General features: G+C 42.8%; 2 protein-coding genes across 2 annotated transcripts in view; both read right to left on the bottom strand.

Moving 5' to 3' along the window:
* The window catches only part of camk1da (calcium/calmodulin-dependent protein kinase 1Da), an 83,198-nt gene extending 78,030 nt beyond the window's left edge, over positions 1-5,168 (bottom strand). Inside the window, exon 1 of the mRNA XM_086268262.1 lies at positions 4,836-5,168. Coding sequence (XP_086124388.1) covers positions 4,836-4,936 — 101 coding nt within the window. The 5' untranslated portion in view covers positions 4,937-5,168. The remainder of the gene's footprint in view (positions 1-4,835) is intronic.
* Positions 5,169-11,508: 6,340 nt separating this feature from the next.
* cdc123 (cell division cycle 123 homolog (S. cerevisiae)) lies at positions 11,509-19,208 on the bottom strand. The gene is made up of 13 exons (XM_086268147.1): positions 19,124-19,208; positions 18,809-18,880; positions 18,561-18,624; positions 18,298-18,330; positions 17,866-17,961; positions 16,775-16,881; positions 16,484-16,535; positions 13,848-13,923; positions 13,491-13,613; positions 13,153-13,181; positions 12,953-13,054; positions 12,730-12,867; positions 11,509-12,289 (listed from the first exon to the last, which is right to left on the bottom strand). The coding sequence occupies exons 1-13, from the start codon at positions 19,195-19,197 to the stop codon at positions 12,230-12,232; spliced, it is 1,026 nt and encodes a 341-aa protein (XP_086124273.1). The 5' UTR covers positions 19,198-19,208; the 3' UTR covers positions 11,509-12,229.
* Between the last annotated feature and the right edge of the window lie 137 nt (positions 19,209-19,345).

The following is a 19,345-nucleotide window of genomic DNA, read 5'->3' on the forward strand; positions in this document are numbered from 1 at the left end:
GCTAATCAGAAGGCTAGTTCTGATTAGCGTCACCGCTGTCTCGGTGGAGTTTAATAAACTCGGCCGTCTGCTTCTTGCTATCTAAAATATAACCAGACACTGGTGTAAATTCTCGACTGTCTCATACTTCTGTTTAATAAGTTTTCTGTTTGACGTTTAGTCAGCTGTGTGAAAACCAAGGAGGAACCCACCCGGGGGATTAATAAAGTTTTATTTTATCTAATCTAATAACTTTAATCTCAGCCAAACCGATTTACTCACGAACAAACAAAACACTGAAAAAAGCCCAACAATAACATTTTTAGGTTGTCTAAGTGACTTATATATTACGTTTAACCCGAGCAGCGAAACTCCGCGGTGATCTGAAAATGATGTGCCGGGAGTTGTGCCGTTCTCGGCTGCATCAGTAACCCTCGAGCTCCCGGCTAGCTGTCGAGCTGGTGGGTAGCAGACGCCTCTGAAAACGTCGAAGCACTTTTGCAAATATGGGATATCTTGATAAACCGAGCAGATATTTGATGTTTACACAACTACTTTCTCGCCTGAAAATATGTTAAAAGTTTATTTTGTGACCCAGAAAGATTAGTATGAGTAATTTTAAAACTTAGTAGCGGCCGCCATTGCTGGAAACTGGAGTTTGGCTGGGCCGCGCTATGAATTCTGGGATATGGTAGTAATTTGGACAGCCTTCGGCGCGTCGCTGTGACGTAATCGGTCTACAAATGCGGCCTCAGGAGGATGCAGCCCATGAATTTGGACATGTCCAGAGTATAATCGCAGCCTTTGCGGTTAGAAAATTGCACTTGATCATGTCGCGATATTATCGCAAATGCGATATATCGTTCAGCCCTACTGCAAACCATAAAAAAGAAGACTGGTTTAAGGCACTTTAACCTGCATGTAGCCTTACTTTTCAGATCTGGAACCTACAGTTTATGCATATCACCAACCTCAGGTACTTCTGGCTCACAAGCCATCCCTACACTAACATTTATATTAATGATATCAAAGCACTAAATCGATATAGCAATAAAATCACAGCTAGTTTTCCTGTTTGTTGGTTTGCAAGCCTTAGCGTTTCCTCCTCAGTTCGCATTTGTCGCTCTCAATTGTGTCATTATCGCATTTATTTATGAAATGGAAAAACGGTTCAGGGCGCAGGGTGGGGAAGATTATATTTGGAACTCTGGATATGACCACAGACCCCGGATGCTTAAAGTTGTCCCGTTCGTCTTCATCATCATCCCTCCTGCTGAGAGCTGCAGCCTACCTGAGGCTCTCACACACGTGTACACACAAAGAACACACTGCTGTTAGTGCTGAATTATTGAGCAGAGAGCGACAGGGATGCACAGAGCATGCACACCAGGAGAGGGTAATAAGACACCAAGGAGAGCTTTATGTACATGACTCCAAACACACACATAAACACGAACGCACACACAGCTGCCAGCGTAAGCTAATCCTTCTGAGGTTTATCCAGTGTTAGGGGACACAAATATATGTCACACATTGGTATTAAGGCCCAGAACAGAAGAGGTGTTTAAGTGCACACAAACACACTATCCCAAAAAGAATCAAGGATGATCCAGCATGAGGAGACGGTGTCAGGTCTGTGACATCAAATCCTGTCGGTGCAGATGCAGCTCCAAAACGCTGACGCAGAGCACATTCAACACTGCAGCAACAGTCTGACTAGTCCTTTTTCAACTGCCCTCCTCAAAAAATAACTAAATAAATAAACGTGCTGCTACACCCGAACACAGTGCTGGTACCGAAGAAAAAAGTTACCCTGGAAACTCAATGAGCAAACACACTCAGGAATACAGGAATTTTTTTGTGAGCTGTTCCAGTCTGCTGCTTTCTTCCCTGATCTTCCAGCTTCATCACTCAAAACGGATCTGTTTCACATCCAGTCACCTCTCATCTTCCTCTTCTTCTTCCTTCTCTCCTAACAAATTACTCCCTCATCCCACACACACAGACACATTTGTATCCCCTTTCTGCTGATGCATCAGGTTCAAAGATCCGTCAGCAGCAGCCCTGGTTAATGTGTGGCTGCAACATGGCCGACTCGGATCACTGAATCCTGTACCAGCCTGCATCCTGAGCTTGTGCGTTTCTGTGTGTGCCTGTCTCTGTGTTTAATGTCGGGTCCAAAATTTGTGGCTGTTGTGGCGCAGAAGCAGACCAGACAAGCTAGCGGTCTAGCATCATTACACAATGTGACGGAACTTCCTTCCTATTCAGGGGAAGTTCTTCTAATCTGTCTGCTGTTAATCCCAATCTGTGTCCGCCCTGTTTGTCTCCCTCCAGGCTGCCGTCCAAACAGGCGCAGCTCACTGCTCGCAGCAGGAAAACAGAGAGGGCAGACAGATGCTCGCAGGGACTGGCTGTCAAGAGATTTGGGAGGCGTGGACCTGTGTTTCTGTTGCTGTTTAAATGAGGAGGAGAGGGAGCAAGGAGAGGAAGTGTGAAGGAGTCTAATTTGAAGTAGAAAAAAGCTTGCGAGTGCATTGGTGATACTGCTGTTGCTGCAGCTGCCAGGGGAATGAAATTCCTGCAGTCTGTTAAAGCCTCGCTGTCATCCACAAGAAAATCCCCTTCACGGCTACAGCTTAAGGTCACCTTTAACAACGCAGCAATCCTAAGTCACTGTAGAAGCCCCTATGTAAACATCCCATACAACAGAAAAGCCACCAGGAAAACAAACAAGAATACAGAAGGAGTCACTAAACGAATGTAAATCCATTCAACAGCAATAACTACTGTACTTACTTTGCAGGGAAATCAGAGACATCTGTATGCACAAAATTCAAGGAAAAACCAACATAAAGTGCCTTAGTAAGGCGAGTAGCCACCACTTACTGCCAAACCAGACGGGCTAGTCTTGAGTATTCCAGAAACTGCTGATTTTCTGGGATTTTCCCACACAATGCACTCTAAGGTTTACAGAGAATGGACTGAAAAAGAGAAAAAAGATGTGGTGAGCGGGCGTTCTCAGGATGGAAATCCCTGGTTGATGCCTGAGGTTAGAGGACAATGTCCAGGCTGCTTTGAGCTGATAGGAAGACAACGGTAACTCAAATAAGCATCTCTCAATGCACAACACAAAGACCCTGCCAAGTACCTGTCCTGACAACTAGGAACGGGAAAGTCAGGCTACAGTTCACACAGGCTCACCAAGACTGGTTGACACGAGTATGGAAAACATGGCCTGCTCTGATGAGTCTATCAACAGTTCAGCCTGCTGGCGGTGGTGTAATGGTGTAGGGGATATTTTCTTGGGAACCTCAGTAGGAAGTGAGCATTGTTTATTGCCGTTGACCATGTCCACCCCTTTATGATCACATTGAACCAATCTACTAGTGGGTAATGTGCCATGTCATAAAGCACAAATCCTCTCAAACTGGTTTCTTGAACATGACTCATCAGGTGTATCTGACATCCCCATATTGGTGTTGTTCCTGGATCATGTTCCTGGATGTTGCTAAAGGTTGTCTACTGATGTCTACGCAGGAAAAAAACATGACCGCAGTGTTGAACCTGGACCAACGCTAATTATGATGAACAGCAGGAACAGTACTAATACAGGTATATCAGATATCAGAACAGTTACCAGACCTCAACCCAACAGAGCACCACTGGGATGTGGTTGAACAAGGAAATTCACATCATGAATGCGCAAGTCAACAAAACTGGAGCTACTGTCTGATGCTGTCAAGTCAATATGGACAAAATTCTGTAAGGAATGTTTCCAACACCTTGTTGAATCTCTGCCACTAAGAATTAAGGTAGTTCTGAAGGCGAAGCAGGGGTTCTACCCGTTCATTATTAGAGATGTGTACTTAAGAAAGTGGCTGATGACTGTATAGGTATTTAGCAGATAAATCAACAGACAGGGCCAACATCAGCCAATATTAATAATATTTAAATGCATCGCTACCTCTAAAATGACAAGTGCACCCATGCCATACCAGTAAAAAGCCACCCATAGCATAAAAAACACCCTTTTTACAAATGATTTTGTCAGCTCTAACACAATCCTCAAGTCTCTGCATGTTTTGTTATGGAATAAATGAAATACGTGTACAGTCATTTCCATGGGAATCTGACAATGTGATGCCAAAGATGAGCGCAACAACATTGATTACAGCTACTCAAAAAGCTCTCAAAAGCCCTGCAAGCCTCTTTCAAAACATTACGAAAATACTACACTTGATGTGCTGATACCACAAAGCCCTGATTTAAAACCACTACAATCATTTATGTGTGTAATGTCACTGATTAAAAATATATGTCGACAGGCAGAACTAACGACGAGAGGCCGAAGTGGGTATATAAACGACTGAAAAGATAACATTTGTGAATTGTGAAGCTAGCTAAAAGTTCTCAATATTTGGTGTAAACAGTTATCACGCTAGCTAAAAGTAATCCCTAACAAACTGAAACAGCTGAACATCTTGTGTAAGCGGAATATTCAGCTGCTATAAAGTCATTAGTACATAGTACTCGGTGCTTTATTACACAGCGATGCCACAGCACGAAATCCACTGACGTGATTAAAGCCCCCCGCTGAGCAACCACAGAGCTCCGACAAGCATCCGCAAGAAGACTACAGTAATAGCAACACAGAAGAAGAATGTAGAAAGCGGTCCAAGAGTCAGCACTCATGCACATTTCAAGTCCATTTGAACGCTGCCCCCGAGCGCAGTAAGGTCACCGTAAACTCTCCCAGCAGCCCCGTTTGTAGACAGACACAAGCCCGGATGGATATTACTGGACTATCACTCAGACCAACGAGGTGAACTCAGACAAAAACCGTGTGTACTCACGTGCCGAGGACTTCTTTAAAATCAAAAATCTTCTTAATGTCGTCGACTTGTTTTTTCCACGTTTCCCCTCTGCCGGTGGTGTCTCCGTTCTCCCGAGCCATGGCGCTGCTTTGCCGGCCCAAGTCCGACCCCAACACTGGGCTGCGGGAGCAAGGATGCGAAAATAAAATAAGACTACAGGAGGAGGGGTGGTGTTGGGGAAGAAGACGTGGGCTAGAGTGTTAGGGGTTTGAGAGTCCTGATGGTCTGGGATCCGCTGCTGCAGGACCATGTGAGTCCTCCTGCAGGTTACCGTGTCCCCGCTTCCTCCTCCTCTTTCTCTCTCTCACTCTCTCTCCCTTTACCCGCTCCCCTCCTGCCTCCTCCTCCCGTCTGGATAGTGGCTGAGTAAACGTGGACGAAAGACAAAAGAGCCTCCGCCACGGTCTTTCAAAATAAGAGCATGTTACTTGACAAGCCAAAATTTAGCTGGAATAATATTATAAATAATATTTTTTCTTGCAACCGCCACAGCTATTATACAGTCTTCAATCAGCCCCAGAATCCCTAGGCTAACAGTAAACTCAAAGCATAGGATCTAAGAACGGGGGAAATCATTTGCTGACGCTATCAGACTTCATTAGCTTATGGTATGAACAAGGAAAAAAAAGGTGAAAAAAAAAAACCCTGTAAAACACAATAAAATAAATCGAGTAGACTAATTTTTTGGACTTTCACCAATGGGTGCGGGAAGTAGTAAACAAATTAATTAGTCTAAAAAAAACACTCTTTCAGATTTTTTATTTTCTTATCCAATGACGTTTTGTTTTTGTTTTTTCCATTCACTGGATAAGAAATTAACCAATAATTGAAATAACCTATTTTCTGGGTTTACAGTCAAATAAAATGGAAACTCATACTTCACTTTCACCAAACTGGTTAATCACGTCTCACTCTTGATAGATGTTTTATCAAACAGTTTCACATATACGCTATCTGGAGTGATTTATTTCACGCCACTCAATTTTTTTCCCCAAAAAATTTGTTTTATATTGAAGACAGAACCTCACAACTTCCGGCATCGCGTTTGTCAAGCATCTCTAACTTGGCGGCTAATCTGCCTCCACCTGCAATTCGATAAACGTCTTTAATAAACGCCTTTAATTGGTGAACCCCCCCCCCCCCCCATCAACATGTCGGGGGACCAGGAGGGGGGTTCCCACTGGTGCACAAAATATCTAGTGTGTTCAAATTCCACCTCTTTGCTTCTATGATTGTGATTGTTTATTTAACAACTGCGTCCAAGTCATACTCTGGCAGTGAGTGTTATGACATTAAAGGGAGCCGGTGGAATGCTGTTCCTTGCATCCTGCTACTTCTTTTGAGCAGCAAATTCGCAATGCGCCAGCATTATGACAACAGCTATCACGTATTCATCACCATGTGGGATCCCTAAAGGCGTCCATGTGGCTCAGCGGGGCGCCCAGGGATCAGCGGGGAGCCCAGCTGCAGCAGCGTGCTCACCTAAGTTACAGTGGTCCTCATAACACCTGGATTGCAGACGGAAAGAGCGGTGATCCCCGGGCTCTGACAGCTGCAGGGGCTGAGGTCAGCTCAGGCCGCGTTACTGCCCACAACACACGCGCACATACACGCGCGCACACACACTAGGTTATGTTTGCACTATAAGGAGACAGAGAGAGATAGAGAGAGAGGGGGGTGGAGGACAATGTGTTGCAGCTTCAGCTGCTCATGAGTATTCCGGCTGCAAACTACTGCAGCTCTTCCTCAGCAGCATCCGAGGAAAACTCCTCTCCCCCACGCTTCTCCCCCCTCATCCTAGTCTTTTTCTCTGAGTCAGCAAATCTGACCTCCCCCGGTGAAAGATGATTACCCGGCTGCAAAGGGAGGGAGGATCCGAGGTGGGTGTTAGAGCCATGGTTAAAAAAGAAGATGAAGGTCAAGGAAGACGAATGGGGCCCACTTACTGCCTGCAGCTTGAACACTGACATTTTAAATGCAGACATGTGCGCACGTACAGAAATCATTTGCCTGGCTGAGATGCTGATATACATATTTCCTCTAATGTCAAACCCTCCAACGATTTCACACTCTGAAATGGCTTGTATTAAACGATCCACTCCCAGCCCCCACCCTCAGTACAGCTTCCATCCTACCTGACATCTGACTTGATGTAATGTGTGGATGGATGAAAGGATTTCTTTAGCAGCTGATGTTATACTGAAATGCAGTCACGATCTACCATATTAAGGAGCTGGGGTTGACACATTTGCTTAGGTGCCAACCAAAGAAGCTGGATTTTGCGGTACTAAACATTACTGTCTTTGGAACAATAGGTCAGGGTTTCAATCCTGGTCAGGGAATGCATTCCATAAGAGTATCCACAAAACACTATACTAGCCTGGAAGTCAGCTGTTGAGGAACAACGACAAACTGAAAAGATGTCTGAAACAAGGCATACATGGACTCAATGAACTGGCAGCTGACTCAATGACAGCGGATATATATGCAACACATGGGAACTATAGAATAGCAGAAAACAAACATCCACAATGACTGAGAAGCACGTGGCAGCTCAGTGCTATAACACAAATAGAACACAGATATGACTGAAGCTGGAGCTCCAGAGGTTACTGCACAGCATTTAGCATGAGCAGCATGGATATGATGAGGCAGCCCTGGTAAAGGACATCAGTCTAACTGAAGCACATGATGCCCAACCACTTGAAAGGAGAGATGCTGAGGATCAAAATTGACGGCAGAATAAAGGTAGCAACCGAGGCGATCACACCCAGCAGAAATAGAGATTCATCAGACCAGGCAACATTTTCCAATCTTCTGCTGACGAGTATTACTTAGCCTGTATGAACTGTAGCCTCGGCTTCCTGTTCTTAGCTGACAAGAGTGACACCTGGGCCCTGTTTCAGGAAGCCGGTTTAGTGGAAAAACTGAGTAAGTATACCCTGAGTTAACGAAAACTCTGGGTTTTCGGTTTCACAAAGCGAGTTCAGCTGCAGCCTGAGTGAGTCACTATGACGACACACGCCGTGAAGCTAACCTGCCCCCTAGCAGGTTTACCACAACTAACCCTGACTGTCTCCGCCCCTTTGTCGGAAACCTGACAGTAGGAAGTCTCAGACATGGCGTGTCCCTTCCTTGAAGAGCCGGTAGATATCGAAGCCCAAATTCTCCGCAGAGCTCTCCGCCGGGAGAGAGTGATTCGAGCGCGTCTGGACATCTTATCATTACCTGATGATTTCCTGTGCGAACGTTACCGTTTCTCAGCACAATCTATAATTTATTTGGATAACATCCTCAGGCCATATATTACGCATGTGACACATCGCGGACATGCTCTCAGTTCTGTACATATTATTTGTATTGCACTTCGGTTTCTTGCAAACGGGAGCTTTCTGTATAATATTGGTGACGCTGAGCACGTTTCCAAGGCTACCGTCTGTCGGGCAGTCAGGAATGTTACAGTTGCACTGAAACGTCTCCTGTACTCGTTTGTGGTGTTCCCCGGTCACAGACCCACAAGATTCATCAAAGAGGGATGCCACAAAATTGCAGGTATCAGGATGAACAAAACTTAATTTATGATGTGGTGATACTTGAACTACTACTTAAATTTTACATTTATTTTCAGGGTTCCCAGGCGTGATTGGCTGTATAGATGGTACTCACATTCCAATTATTGCTCCTTCAGTAAATGAAGGAGACTATGTGAACAGGAAGTCTTTCCACAGCATTAATGTACAGGTACATAGTTCCCTGTAGCATTTCAAACTAACAAATTATTTCATCATAGTAATGGATGCTAATTTGTGTTCTCTGCACTGTGAAGATCATATGTGATGCTGCCAACATTATCACAAATGTGGAAGCCAAGTGGCCAGGCTCTGTCCATGACTCACAAATATTCCGTGAATGTACACTGAGCACAAAATTTGGACATGGTGAGTTGAAAATACTTTAAAATATATAAAGACCAATTGCTTCAGGGACATTTGAACTGAAGTGTATCCTTCTGTCTTAGGAGAGTTCACTGGCTACTTGCTTGGTGATAGGGAGTATCCATGTTTACCCTATTTGCTTACCCCTTACCCTGACCCTGAACTGGGCCCACAGCAGCGATATAATCTGGCTAATTGCAGGACAAGAGCCAGAGTTGAAATGACTATCGGAATGCTTAAGGCCCGGTTCCAGTGCCTGCAAAGACTCAGGGTCACCCCAGAAAGGGCATGTGACATTATTGTGGCATGTGTGATTCTTCACAACATTGCCACAATTAGAGGAGAACACTGTCCTTCTGAACCAAACATCAGCAGTGATCCAAACCATGAACATCCTGACCCTCCCACGGACATACAAGATGGAAGAGCAGTCAGAGACACCATATGTCACAATCATTTCCTTTGACCCATCACCTCAACATGTTGAAAGAAGAATAAACAGATTTTTTGTTCAACTGGCTTTATTGGTCGCCTGTGTTTCCTGTACACAAAGTATTAAAAGATGTAAACCTCAAAGTGTCTCTGTTGCTTCCTCCTCTGTAACAGCTGTCAATGTTTCTTCATTATTTTCCTGTAGTAAAGGAATAAACAACATTGCTGTTCTACTGTAAACTCATATAATCTGTGGAGTATTACTCACAACTGCATGTTGGTCTGGCTCAACAGGAGGCTGCACCAGATGCAGTACACCATCACCATCAACTGATAGAATATGAGGTTTATACAGGTCACTTATAACTTACAAGGGACCAAATGGCAATTAACAAACATACCAAGCACCTTACACTTCATTGTCATTATGCTCTCAAAGACAACCAAGACTGAGGCAAGGCAAAATCAGTAGGAAAATAACTTCACTACAAAATAATCCATTATGGTAAAGAGTTTATCAAATGAATGAGTAGCACTGCGAAGGTGACTGTGAAGAAAGGATGTATGCACATCATGTATTATTTTGAATTTACCCCCTATGTAGGCACTTGTGTCTTGCGGGGTTATTGCCTCAGAGGATGTCCCCGCAGAGATGCCTTCGGCCACAGGGCGCCCACTGTTTTGGCTGAGGGCCAACTGCTCAGCCTCTGTGAGTGGTGGTGGTGGAGGACCCCCACCTGTTTTTCGGGCCTCCGCTTTTTTTCTGTTGGCTATAACGGGTCACATTTGAGCATACAGAGTAAGCAAATATGTACTTGTAATGTGCTCAGATAATTTCAATAAGTGCTTACAGAAAGAAAATTTATGTAGCCTCTAACTGCAATTGATTTACATGGGACAAACAGACCAAGCACTATGGCTCATAATACAATTACACCTTACCTGTTTGGACTATATTTTTATATTTCATTTTTACTTGCTTCCAGGCACGTTTGGGGCCTGTTGGGTTGCACCTGCGCTCACATCACATCACAAGATAAAATGTATAAAATAACAAATAAAATAACATATGATAAAATAACGTGTTAAATGGGTGGAAATCCCTCGATCAATGTTTATATTAACACTCACGCATTGACTCTGTCGGCTATGTTTTGCCATGCATGCTTTTGCAGCTGTGGCTGTGTTACTTTTTTCCGCGGAATTTGCATGTTATCGGCATATGCTGCCATCAGAATTTCGGCCTCAAGCGCTGTAAAATACATTGATCACGCCTTCTTTCCCTCCGTCTCCATGGTGACTCGCTTAATCTGTGCTCCGCTTATCAGGGCTTTATGTATCCTCGTCCGCGCGCTTCACTTGGGGTTAAAGCAACTCCGCGTTGACTGAACTAATTGTTATCAGCCTTTCTGAAACGGAATATTCCGAGTTGGACAGTTCGGGGTTACTCAACCGTGAGTGTCGTTTTTCACTCTGAGTTTTCCAAACCGGCTTCCTGAAACAGGGCCCTGGTGTGGTCTTCTGCTGCTTCAAGGTTCAGTGTGTTGGATACTCAGAGACACTCTTCTGCATACCTTGCATACAAGTGGTTAATTGAGCTATTGTTGCCTTCTTATCAGCCCTTATTACTGCCATATGATTGGCTCATAGACATATACTTTAAACAGTTGAACAAGTGTACCTAATAATGTGAGCAGAGAGTGTAACTGCAGGCCTATCGTATCTGTATTTTTTTTTAGCTTGATGCACTTAATGAACTGGACTCAGTGCGATTGTGTGTGTGTGTGTACATCTATATTTTTAATCACAGACTGGAGTTCATCATTAGCTAAGCTTTGTATTTACCCTTTAGTCTTTATGATCACGATCAGATTTTGTGATTTGCCCCCTCCCCCCAGCAGCAAATACCCTTTGTCACATTTCAGCAGACAAGCTCGTCCTTATTTGCAGGTCAAACTGGATGTTTACATACACGTTTCAGTTTCATAATGATGACAAGTGGTGAGGCGTATTCACAATATTTGTGTCATGCACACTGTTGCTGCTCGTCCACAGCGGTTTACCTGGCGAGCTGTACCTCTGACACCCACTCTTTCATCTCCCCATAATTGCTCCATCAATCCAGTGAAGAGGAAAAGGGGGAAAAAAGGAAAAGAAACAAAAGTACTGCCCTGTGTCGTGCGTGCGCAGCTCATTTAGCTCTCGGGGTAATGAGAGCTGTTGCGTAACAGTGCAATCAATTTCTAATGTGCTGGTTTACAGCACCCACCAGACTGACAGCCGAGTCAATACACGACAAAGAAGTTTAATGGTGTTCTTTGGAGCAACAGTCTACATTGATGCGTGATGAGGGGAGAGAGAAAAAAGAAATAACAGGACTCCAAATGAGCGCAGGGAGCAATGACTGTGTCAAAACTGCTCAGAGGAAATTGGCAGGGAAAGATGGAGGAGCTGGGATTTCTGGCAAGAAAATTAAAGGTGACTCAGTGATGAAGGGCTTTAGTGTTAAATAGAGAAGTCTGTCAGCCCCATAGGTAAAGAAACAAACTGACACTGTGTGTGTGTGTATCAAATTGATTTCAAACCAAGAGAGACTGTTTTGAGATGTGATACAGATACACAGACTACTCCACAGGCTCAAAGTATAAAAGCAAACATTCTTTACATTGTTAATGAATACATCATTTTACAGTAACACAGTCCCCGCCCCCACAAAAAGTGAAATAACCAACCCCTGGACACGGCAGAGGCCTCTATTAAGATCGGCAATAAGGCGCTAGGCAGTGTCGAAGGAAATGAGTCCCTAAGGAACGGGTAACACGATCTGCTAATTTAACATGCTCCATTCGAGTAATGTGAAGGAGCTATTTAGGAAATCCCGGGTACACCGCGTACCATTCTGAGATTTAAAAAAAAAAAAAAGTAGAAGGAACTGGTGCTGAAACAGAAGAGAGGGTGAAGAGTCACTTCATGCAGATTTTATATGGAGAGCCGATGACGCTGATGTCACTGTGGCGCGTTCTCCTGCTCTTCCTCCTCCTCAGACTCTTCCTGTTGGCTTTTCTTCTGCGAACAGGAGAAGGAGGAGAGGAGAGTTTAACCCTTCACTGCAGTCACCTGTCATTTTACACTAGTGTAGTATAACATTAGAAATTAGTACTTTTCTTGTACGTTTTTTATGGTAATGCTAATCAAAAACTCTCCACATCATATGATTAAGATCACAGTAACGGAGTCAGCACCAGATGAGCTCAGCATGTCCAGTGGTTACTGATGGGATGCTCTCTAAAGGTCCCAGCTGCTAGTACAATGGTGGTCAGTCAGTGGTCAAACTTTAGAGAACCTGGGCTACATGCTGGTGCAAGACGTTGAGTCTTTTCTGCTGCAGCCGCAGCTGAAAATGCACTCAATATGTCTTTTGTTTCAACGCCTGAATGGCAAACAACGTTTGTGTTCATGCATGACAAACAGGTCGTCATGCATGAACGCAACTTTCCAGGACCTACCAGCTTGAGGAAGTCGATAAGTTTGTATGCATCCTCTCCTGTGGAGAGGTCGACAAAGTCCCGTGGAATTCTGTAGCTCAGACAGGGGCTGGGTTGCACCGTCACCTCGCTGGTGGTGTAGCGGAACGCCGGGCCTTCCTGCACAGGTCCACAGACACACTGAGCATTCATTAAGACTCCAGAGTGTGTTGCAATACGGGACATACAGTATACAATGACTGACCTGCTGCTCTGCAACCTCTCCAGACGTCAGCTCGCCCCAGGTGAACAGCAGCGAGTCAGTCACCTCTCCGAATGGGTTCAGGTCGATGAGCCACACCCTCCCCTGCGACACACACGAAGACACATACAGTAAATGCAGCTCACAAAGTGTGTGTTGGGTTTTTTTTGATTTATCAAGAAAAACATTCAGTATCGAGTTACCTGGCTGTCTCTGTAAACATCAAACACAACTGTAAAGCAGAAAAAAACATCTGAATGAGTAATCATTTAACATTCACACTACTGTCTCGCACAACTTCAAAAAGCAAACTTTTATTACCACCTCACATTAAACATTAAAATCACAATTAAGTGAAATGTCATCAGTCTTCGCTTTCATTTCCGTCCTGCCTAAATGACCCCATTTTTAACAGTACATATTTAATGACTTTCATTACTCCGCAAAAAGTCTGTTTCTGTCTGAGGAGAACTTACGAAACTGAAAATATTGCATTAAAATTTACATGTACAGGGAAAAATAAAAGCAGGCTGATGCTCACAGTCTTCATCCAGGAAGTTGTACTGGATGTGCTGGCTGAAGAAGTCCTGAATGGCCTGGCTTATCTGCTCCTCCTGCTTCAGGATGTGCTGGTAATACTGCGTGTAGTCTCTTGGGGAGATAGCTGGGAGATCGCACAGACACATCGTCAGCACACTTTAGATTACATTTTATAATTGGTTCTAAATTAGCCTCCTGAATAACTGTGCAGAGAATTTTAAAAAATAATTCCCGTCTCATGCATGAAGCGTACTCTCTTTATGTCCATTTGTAGCCACTCGGTGGCTAACGTGATCAAACGCAGTGCAGATATTTATGGACAACACTCGTGTAAAAGAAGAGGAGGGACAGTTTTTACCGATCAGTTTGTTTTCTTTGACAAAGCAGCGAAACTCTCCGCCAGGAATCAGCTCACTCCACTTCCTCAGTACCAGCTGAAGAAAGAAGACAAGTGTTAGAGTGTGAGACAACCATTAAAGAGGAGACACTGGCGCTAGTAAGCCAATAGAAATACTTAAATACGGCAGCAGATTTGTTGATAATACAAGGAAAGCCAAAGAATGTGTTAGTGCTCTGCATGCAAATTACTCCCAACTGAATCAATATGTAATGAAGTTTTCAGATGACACCATTATTCTTAGCTTACTCACATGCAAGTCTGACATTTTAAACCAGGACTGGACAGGCTTGTGAAAAAACTGAAGAAACGATGGTAGGTGCAGGATCCTTTGCAGATCAAACCTCTCTAACTGTTTTATTTGATCTTATTTAGTTGCACTATAGTATTTTTTACCCAGTCCTGTTATGTTCATGCAATTCCACTGAGCAATGCATATAAACAACAAAGGGATGTGAATATTACTGTACACAGCAATGACATTACACAGGTTACTTTGTACAAACACACTGAAAGTGCGTTTACTTGGCTCATAAATGTGGCCGTGATTGTAAAGCAATCAATCAGCATCTCCGTTTCCTTGGAGACTCCAGGATTTCGGTTCTGCTGCAATGTCTTTTTTTTTCTTTTTCCCCAGCGTGCTTCAGTCCACCTCTAACACCTGTAGTAGTCAAGTTTTTAAGTTTTAGTTGAATGGCAGGAAAAATCATGGGATCGACTTCCCCGACATTTTTGTATTTTCGCTGGCTGGCAGGATTTTAACCAATCCTTCACATGACTGAACTCCAAGTTTGTGCTAATAAATGCTGGTAGGAAGTACAGGCTCCCTTTGTGTAAGCACACCAGCTATAAACACTCATTTTTCTCCTCTGTCAGTTAAACTGATAAATAAAACAGCTCATGCAGAACAGAAAGGATTTAAGGCAATTCTTTTTTCTTTTTTTTCTTAAATTGACTCTTTATCTGTTGTTTACTTCAACTCTTTCCCTCCTTAGTCACGTATTAAGGATAAACCTTGTTTCTCTCTTTTGAACTGACATGTTTCTGTTGTATTTCAGGTCTCCTTCCAGAACTAAATGACTGGATGTGACTGGTGATCTTTGCCTGTATAGCTTATCTGGACTACCCTCGGGAAAAACCTAATACCCAATCTAATAGTTGACAAACTCCATCTTTATTGATATAAACTGAGGTGTCAAAACTTATTAGGGGAAGTCAGAAAAGGTCGCCACTTGTTGCTCTCATGTTTGTGGGTGTGTGTTTTTTGATGTAGCGGTTGGCTGACAATTATTAACTAATCTTATTTCATATGCAAACAGCCTAATGGCCAACACAGGATGACTCACCAGGTCACGAAAAACAAGCCTGTAAGAAAATGACCTCTCTTGACTTATGACCCAGTCATCGCTTTTCTGGTGAGTTTTCAGTCTCAGCTAGTTACTGAATACAATGTTTGTTTTTAAGAAATTACTGTTGTATTTGGAGTCAAACAGATCATAGAGATCAGGGTATGTTTTAGAAGTGGCTGCTGTATGGAAAGTCCTCAGGCTTTTTAGTCAGAGCCAGCGCTCCCTCATAATCTGCAAAACCAAAATAAGCTCGGGGTTATAATAACAGGTGCTGTCACAATGCAAAGAGACTAATCAAACATGATTTCTTTTTCTGAAAATGTTGAGGAGTGTAAATGGTGAAGTTTTTTGTGAAACCGTTTGTCTCCAGTTTTTTGAATAAGTCTTAAATTTTAATCTTTGCATTTTTCTGTTGGGTTCTGAAAATGCCAACTTTGGGAGCCAGCGAGTGACTAAAAAGACACATTTGTAGTTTGTGTTCATAAAGTGACAGCTCAGAAAAGGGTTTTACTTTTAGTTGTTTCTAGGTTTTATTCTTCTTAATCATAAAGAGAGGTGGCATTTCTTGACTCCAGCTATATTTGTTATTGTCAGAGGGATTTACTCTGCTGTGACGGCTCAAATAGAAGAGCTACAGCTGAACAGAAACGCTCTCTTGGTCTTGCTCTGAGCTCTGTATTACAGTGGGACAGCAGTATTACACTGTTTCACCCATCATCCTCACCATATGCTACTAACAGCTGCCACTGGCCCTCGGGCCATACTTTGGCAATCTTTTAACAGCGATGAGAGACACTGTGAGCTGATTTAAGTGCTCGAGTAATTTCAGTTATTTCCATAACGACGCGGGGTTGGCAACCAGCAGAAGCCAGAGGGGTTTTTTGTTCTATCAGTCCTTTTAAACAAGAAGCTAAACACTCAACAGCACCTTCAATATTTGCATCTGTTCAGCTGCTCATTAAAAGAATGATCTAATCAGCCAATCACATGACAGAAATACATTTAGGCATGTAGACATAGACAAGGTGGCCTGTTGATATTCAAACTAAGTAAGGTGATTAAAAAGACTTTGAATGGTTGTTGCTGCCAGAGAGTCTAATCTGATCTACTTTTTTGTTGTTCCAGATTTATGTTGTATTATATTTTGTGAACATGTGTAAAGCAAGAGTAAATTAAGCCTCAGGGTAATGACACAAAAACATATTTGGAGACTATTCTTCTTTATGGTGGGAAAAAGAAAGTATATACCTCATAGTTGATGACTGGGTCTGGGGAGTCCTGGTCGCTGCATTGAAGGAATCTGAACATGGAAATGACAAAAAAGTAATAATAAAAACCTTAAAAATTTACTTTTCACTTTCCCCACACTGAATGTTTGTCATGGAGTGTGAAGCAGCGAGAGGTAAATCTACAGCCCAGCAAACACTGCCAGTTCAAATGGGCCTGCGCACACCACACCAGGTGTTTTTCCTTTTTTCTTTCTTTAAACGAGCCCAGTTGTTTACGATTGTGATGTTGTTGTTAGGCAACGGGACTTACGGCTGCGTGAGGTCATGCGTGATGAAGTCGGAACTTTTGAAGAGCAGAAATATATCACTGAGGCTGCGACACTGCAGGGAGCTGTTCAGAGCAATCCAGTTCGCATCCTGTAGGGAGGGGAAACAAACACACACGTTAAGTTACACTGGATATAAAACGTGTGCATTCAGCTGTTAAAATGACAACATGCTGTGCTGTTAAAAAATGAGACCACAATAAATCATTTGAAAATGAGGCTGCCAAGAGTCCTACATGTTACAATCTCCCAGATTCTCCATGTGTCTCGACTATGAGGTAGGATGGCAATAAAAAAGCCTTTTCTTAGAAAGAAAAACATCCAAGCCAGGTTACAGTTTGCAAAAAATACATCATGTCTCCCAAAAGCATGCGGGAAAATGTGTTACAGTATGATAAGACTACACACACAATTCCAAAGGCATGTTTGGTGCAAAAACCAAGGTAAAGCATGGTGGTGGCATAATCATGATTTGAGGTTGCTTTGCATTAGTCAAGGTGAAGGGAATTGTGAACACTCCCAAATACCAGTCACTTTTAGCCTAAAACCTTCAGTATGACATGACAGAGAGCCTAAACGTAAATTCAAATAAAATGTAAATTCGAATGGCAAAGCTGGATTTCAGATCAAACAGAAAAATCAAATCAAAACAGAAAATCTGAGGGGAGAAGTTAAGAGGATTGTGAGACGGCCTTACAATCTGACAGATCTGCAGAGGTTTTGCAAGGAATGGTGGAAAAATGTTGCAAAGTCAAGTTTTGCCATGCTGATAGACTGAATGTTTTGATTATATCAAAAAGTGCTTCACTAGTATTAGCTTAAGGGTGTGCCCACTTATGCAACTAGCTTGTTGCACTTGGATTTATTTGGTTTGCACTTGAACTGTAAAGGTTATAGGTCACATGAAAGGTGGGAAACATGACTTATTATGGTTTCGTCACACTAACATCAGAAAAACCTGGCAGAACTATATGCCCTCATCCTTAATGAATAATTCATGAGGCATTTAGTGACAAACAGATGTTGGTCATGCTAACACTCTTCAATCTGAAGCAGAGGAAAGCAGTGTTTTTACCCGTGGTGCGCTCCAATTGAGTTTAGGGAATACACGCCCACCCAGGCTGTTTATGGCCTCCAGCACTTTAGAGGTGAACTCTGGAAACTCAGGAGCCTGGCAGAAACATGACATTTCAGGCTGTTATTCCCACCAAGCAAAATGATAGTACAAGCTTAAAGGTGAGGTCATGCACATTTATTACATAGATGCAACCTGATTTAAAGAAGAATGAGTTCACCTCTTTAGCTTAAATGCTTATATCTACATTAACATAACAGCACACATATGAAGAAACATATACATGGAAGTAATGTAAACTACAAACTGATACTCGGCTATTTTTTAGCAAAATGGTTTTACGTAATCATCCGAATTGACTGTCTTTGGTTTAACTGTAAATATATAATAACAAATAAATGAGGCGCATTTGGACCCATTAAGGACACTTACAGTGACTGTTGTAGTTGTTTCATCGTCTGACCACTAGAAGGGAGGAGAGAGTTAGAAACATGATCGGCCATGCTTCACAAGAGCATCCACCACTGTAACAGCACATATGTGACACCAAAGACGTAAAAGCTTAATATGTCCCATTTAAGGTTTTAAATTTGTTTCACACTTATTTAGGTCATATTCAGTGCGATAGTGACCGTGCGATCCATTTATGATCTCTGTGACGTTCTTCCAATCTTGAAAAAAAGGCTCCAGCTTACCTGAATGTCTTCCTCTGCATCTGAGTCGCTGTTGTTAGTTTGTGTCTGCTGTGTGTTGTGGTCACTTGAGGGAAGAGAGAATGAGGAAAAGTGTAAAATCAGAAGAGACAGCATGTAATCTGTGAGCAACTGTCAGAACGCCCAATTACGTTTAAATCATGATTTCCACGACAGAACACGTTTGTGAAATTTCACATAGGAAACATAACCGTGTGTGTGTGTGTGTGTGTGTGTGTGTAGTCTGATACCTTCCAGAGACTACCAGTGTCCCATCGTCCAGTAAATAGTCTATTACATTCTGAGGCAGTGGAAGAATCAGACTGGAAAACAAGACGAACCACATCACGTGTATAATACACAGAAACCAACAAAATATATGAAATAAAAGCACAGAAGTAGAAGAAGGGTGCACTGTTTACTATTTACACTCACAAAGACAGAAAGGGCAGCTGTCTGCTTTTTGTCTGTCGGCTAACGTTAGCAGCCGGCTAGCTGCCCTTTATTTTACAGCAACAATTATAAAAACGTTCAGTGGACTTGCTCTACAAACGTTAGCAGTTTACCTTTTAATCGTATGTTTCTTAAATATCGGATACCAAACCGAAAACTGACAGTTGACAACTTGCTCCTTCTTCATGCTGCAATATCCTGTAAAGGAAACGAGTCCATCAGTAAATAACTTCCGAATCTCTTTTAGAAACACATTAAAATTCTGGCTTGAAATTACACAAAATCTTCACAGTTATGAATCGATTTTAATGATTTTAATTTTACTCAGAAAACGG

This window comes from Aulonocara sp. 'chitande type north' Nkhata Bay, linkage group LG17 (assembly GCF_057382095.1).
Source record: "Aulonocara sp. 'chitande type north' Nkhata Bay isolate Kocher_YH1m ecotype deep benthic linkage group LG17, A_spYH_male_GT1.1, whole genome shotgun sequence".
NCBI lineage: Eukaryota > Metazoa > Chordata > Actinopteri > Cichliformes > Cichlidae > Aulonocara > Aulonocara sp. 'chitande type north' Nkhata Bay.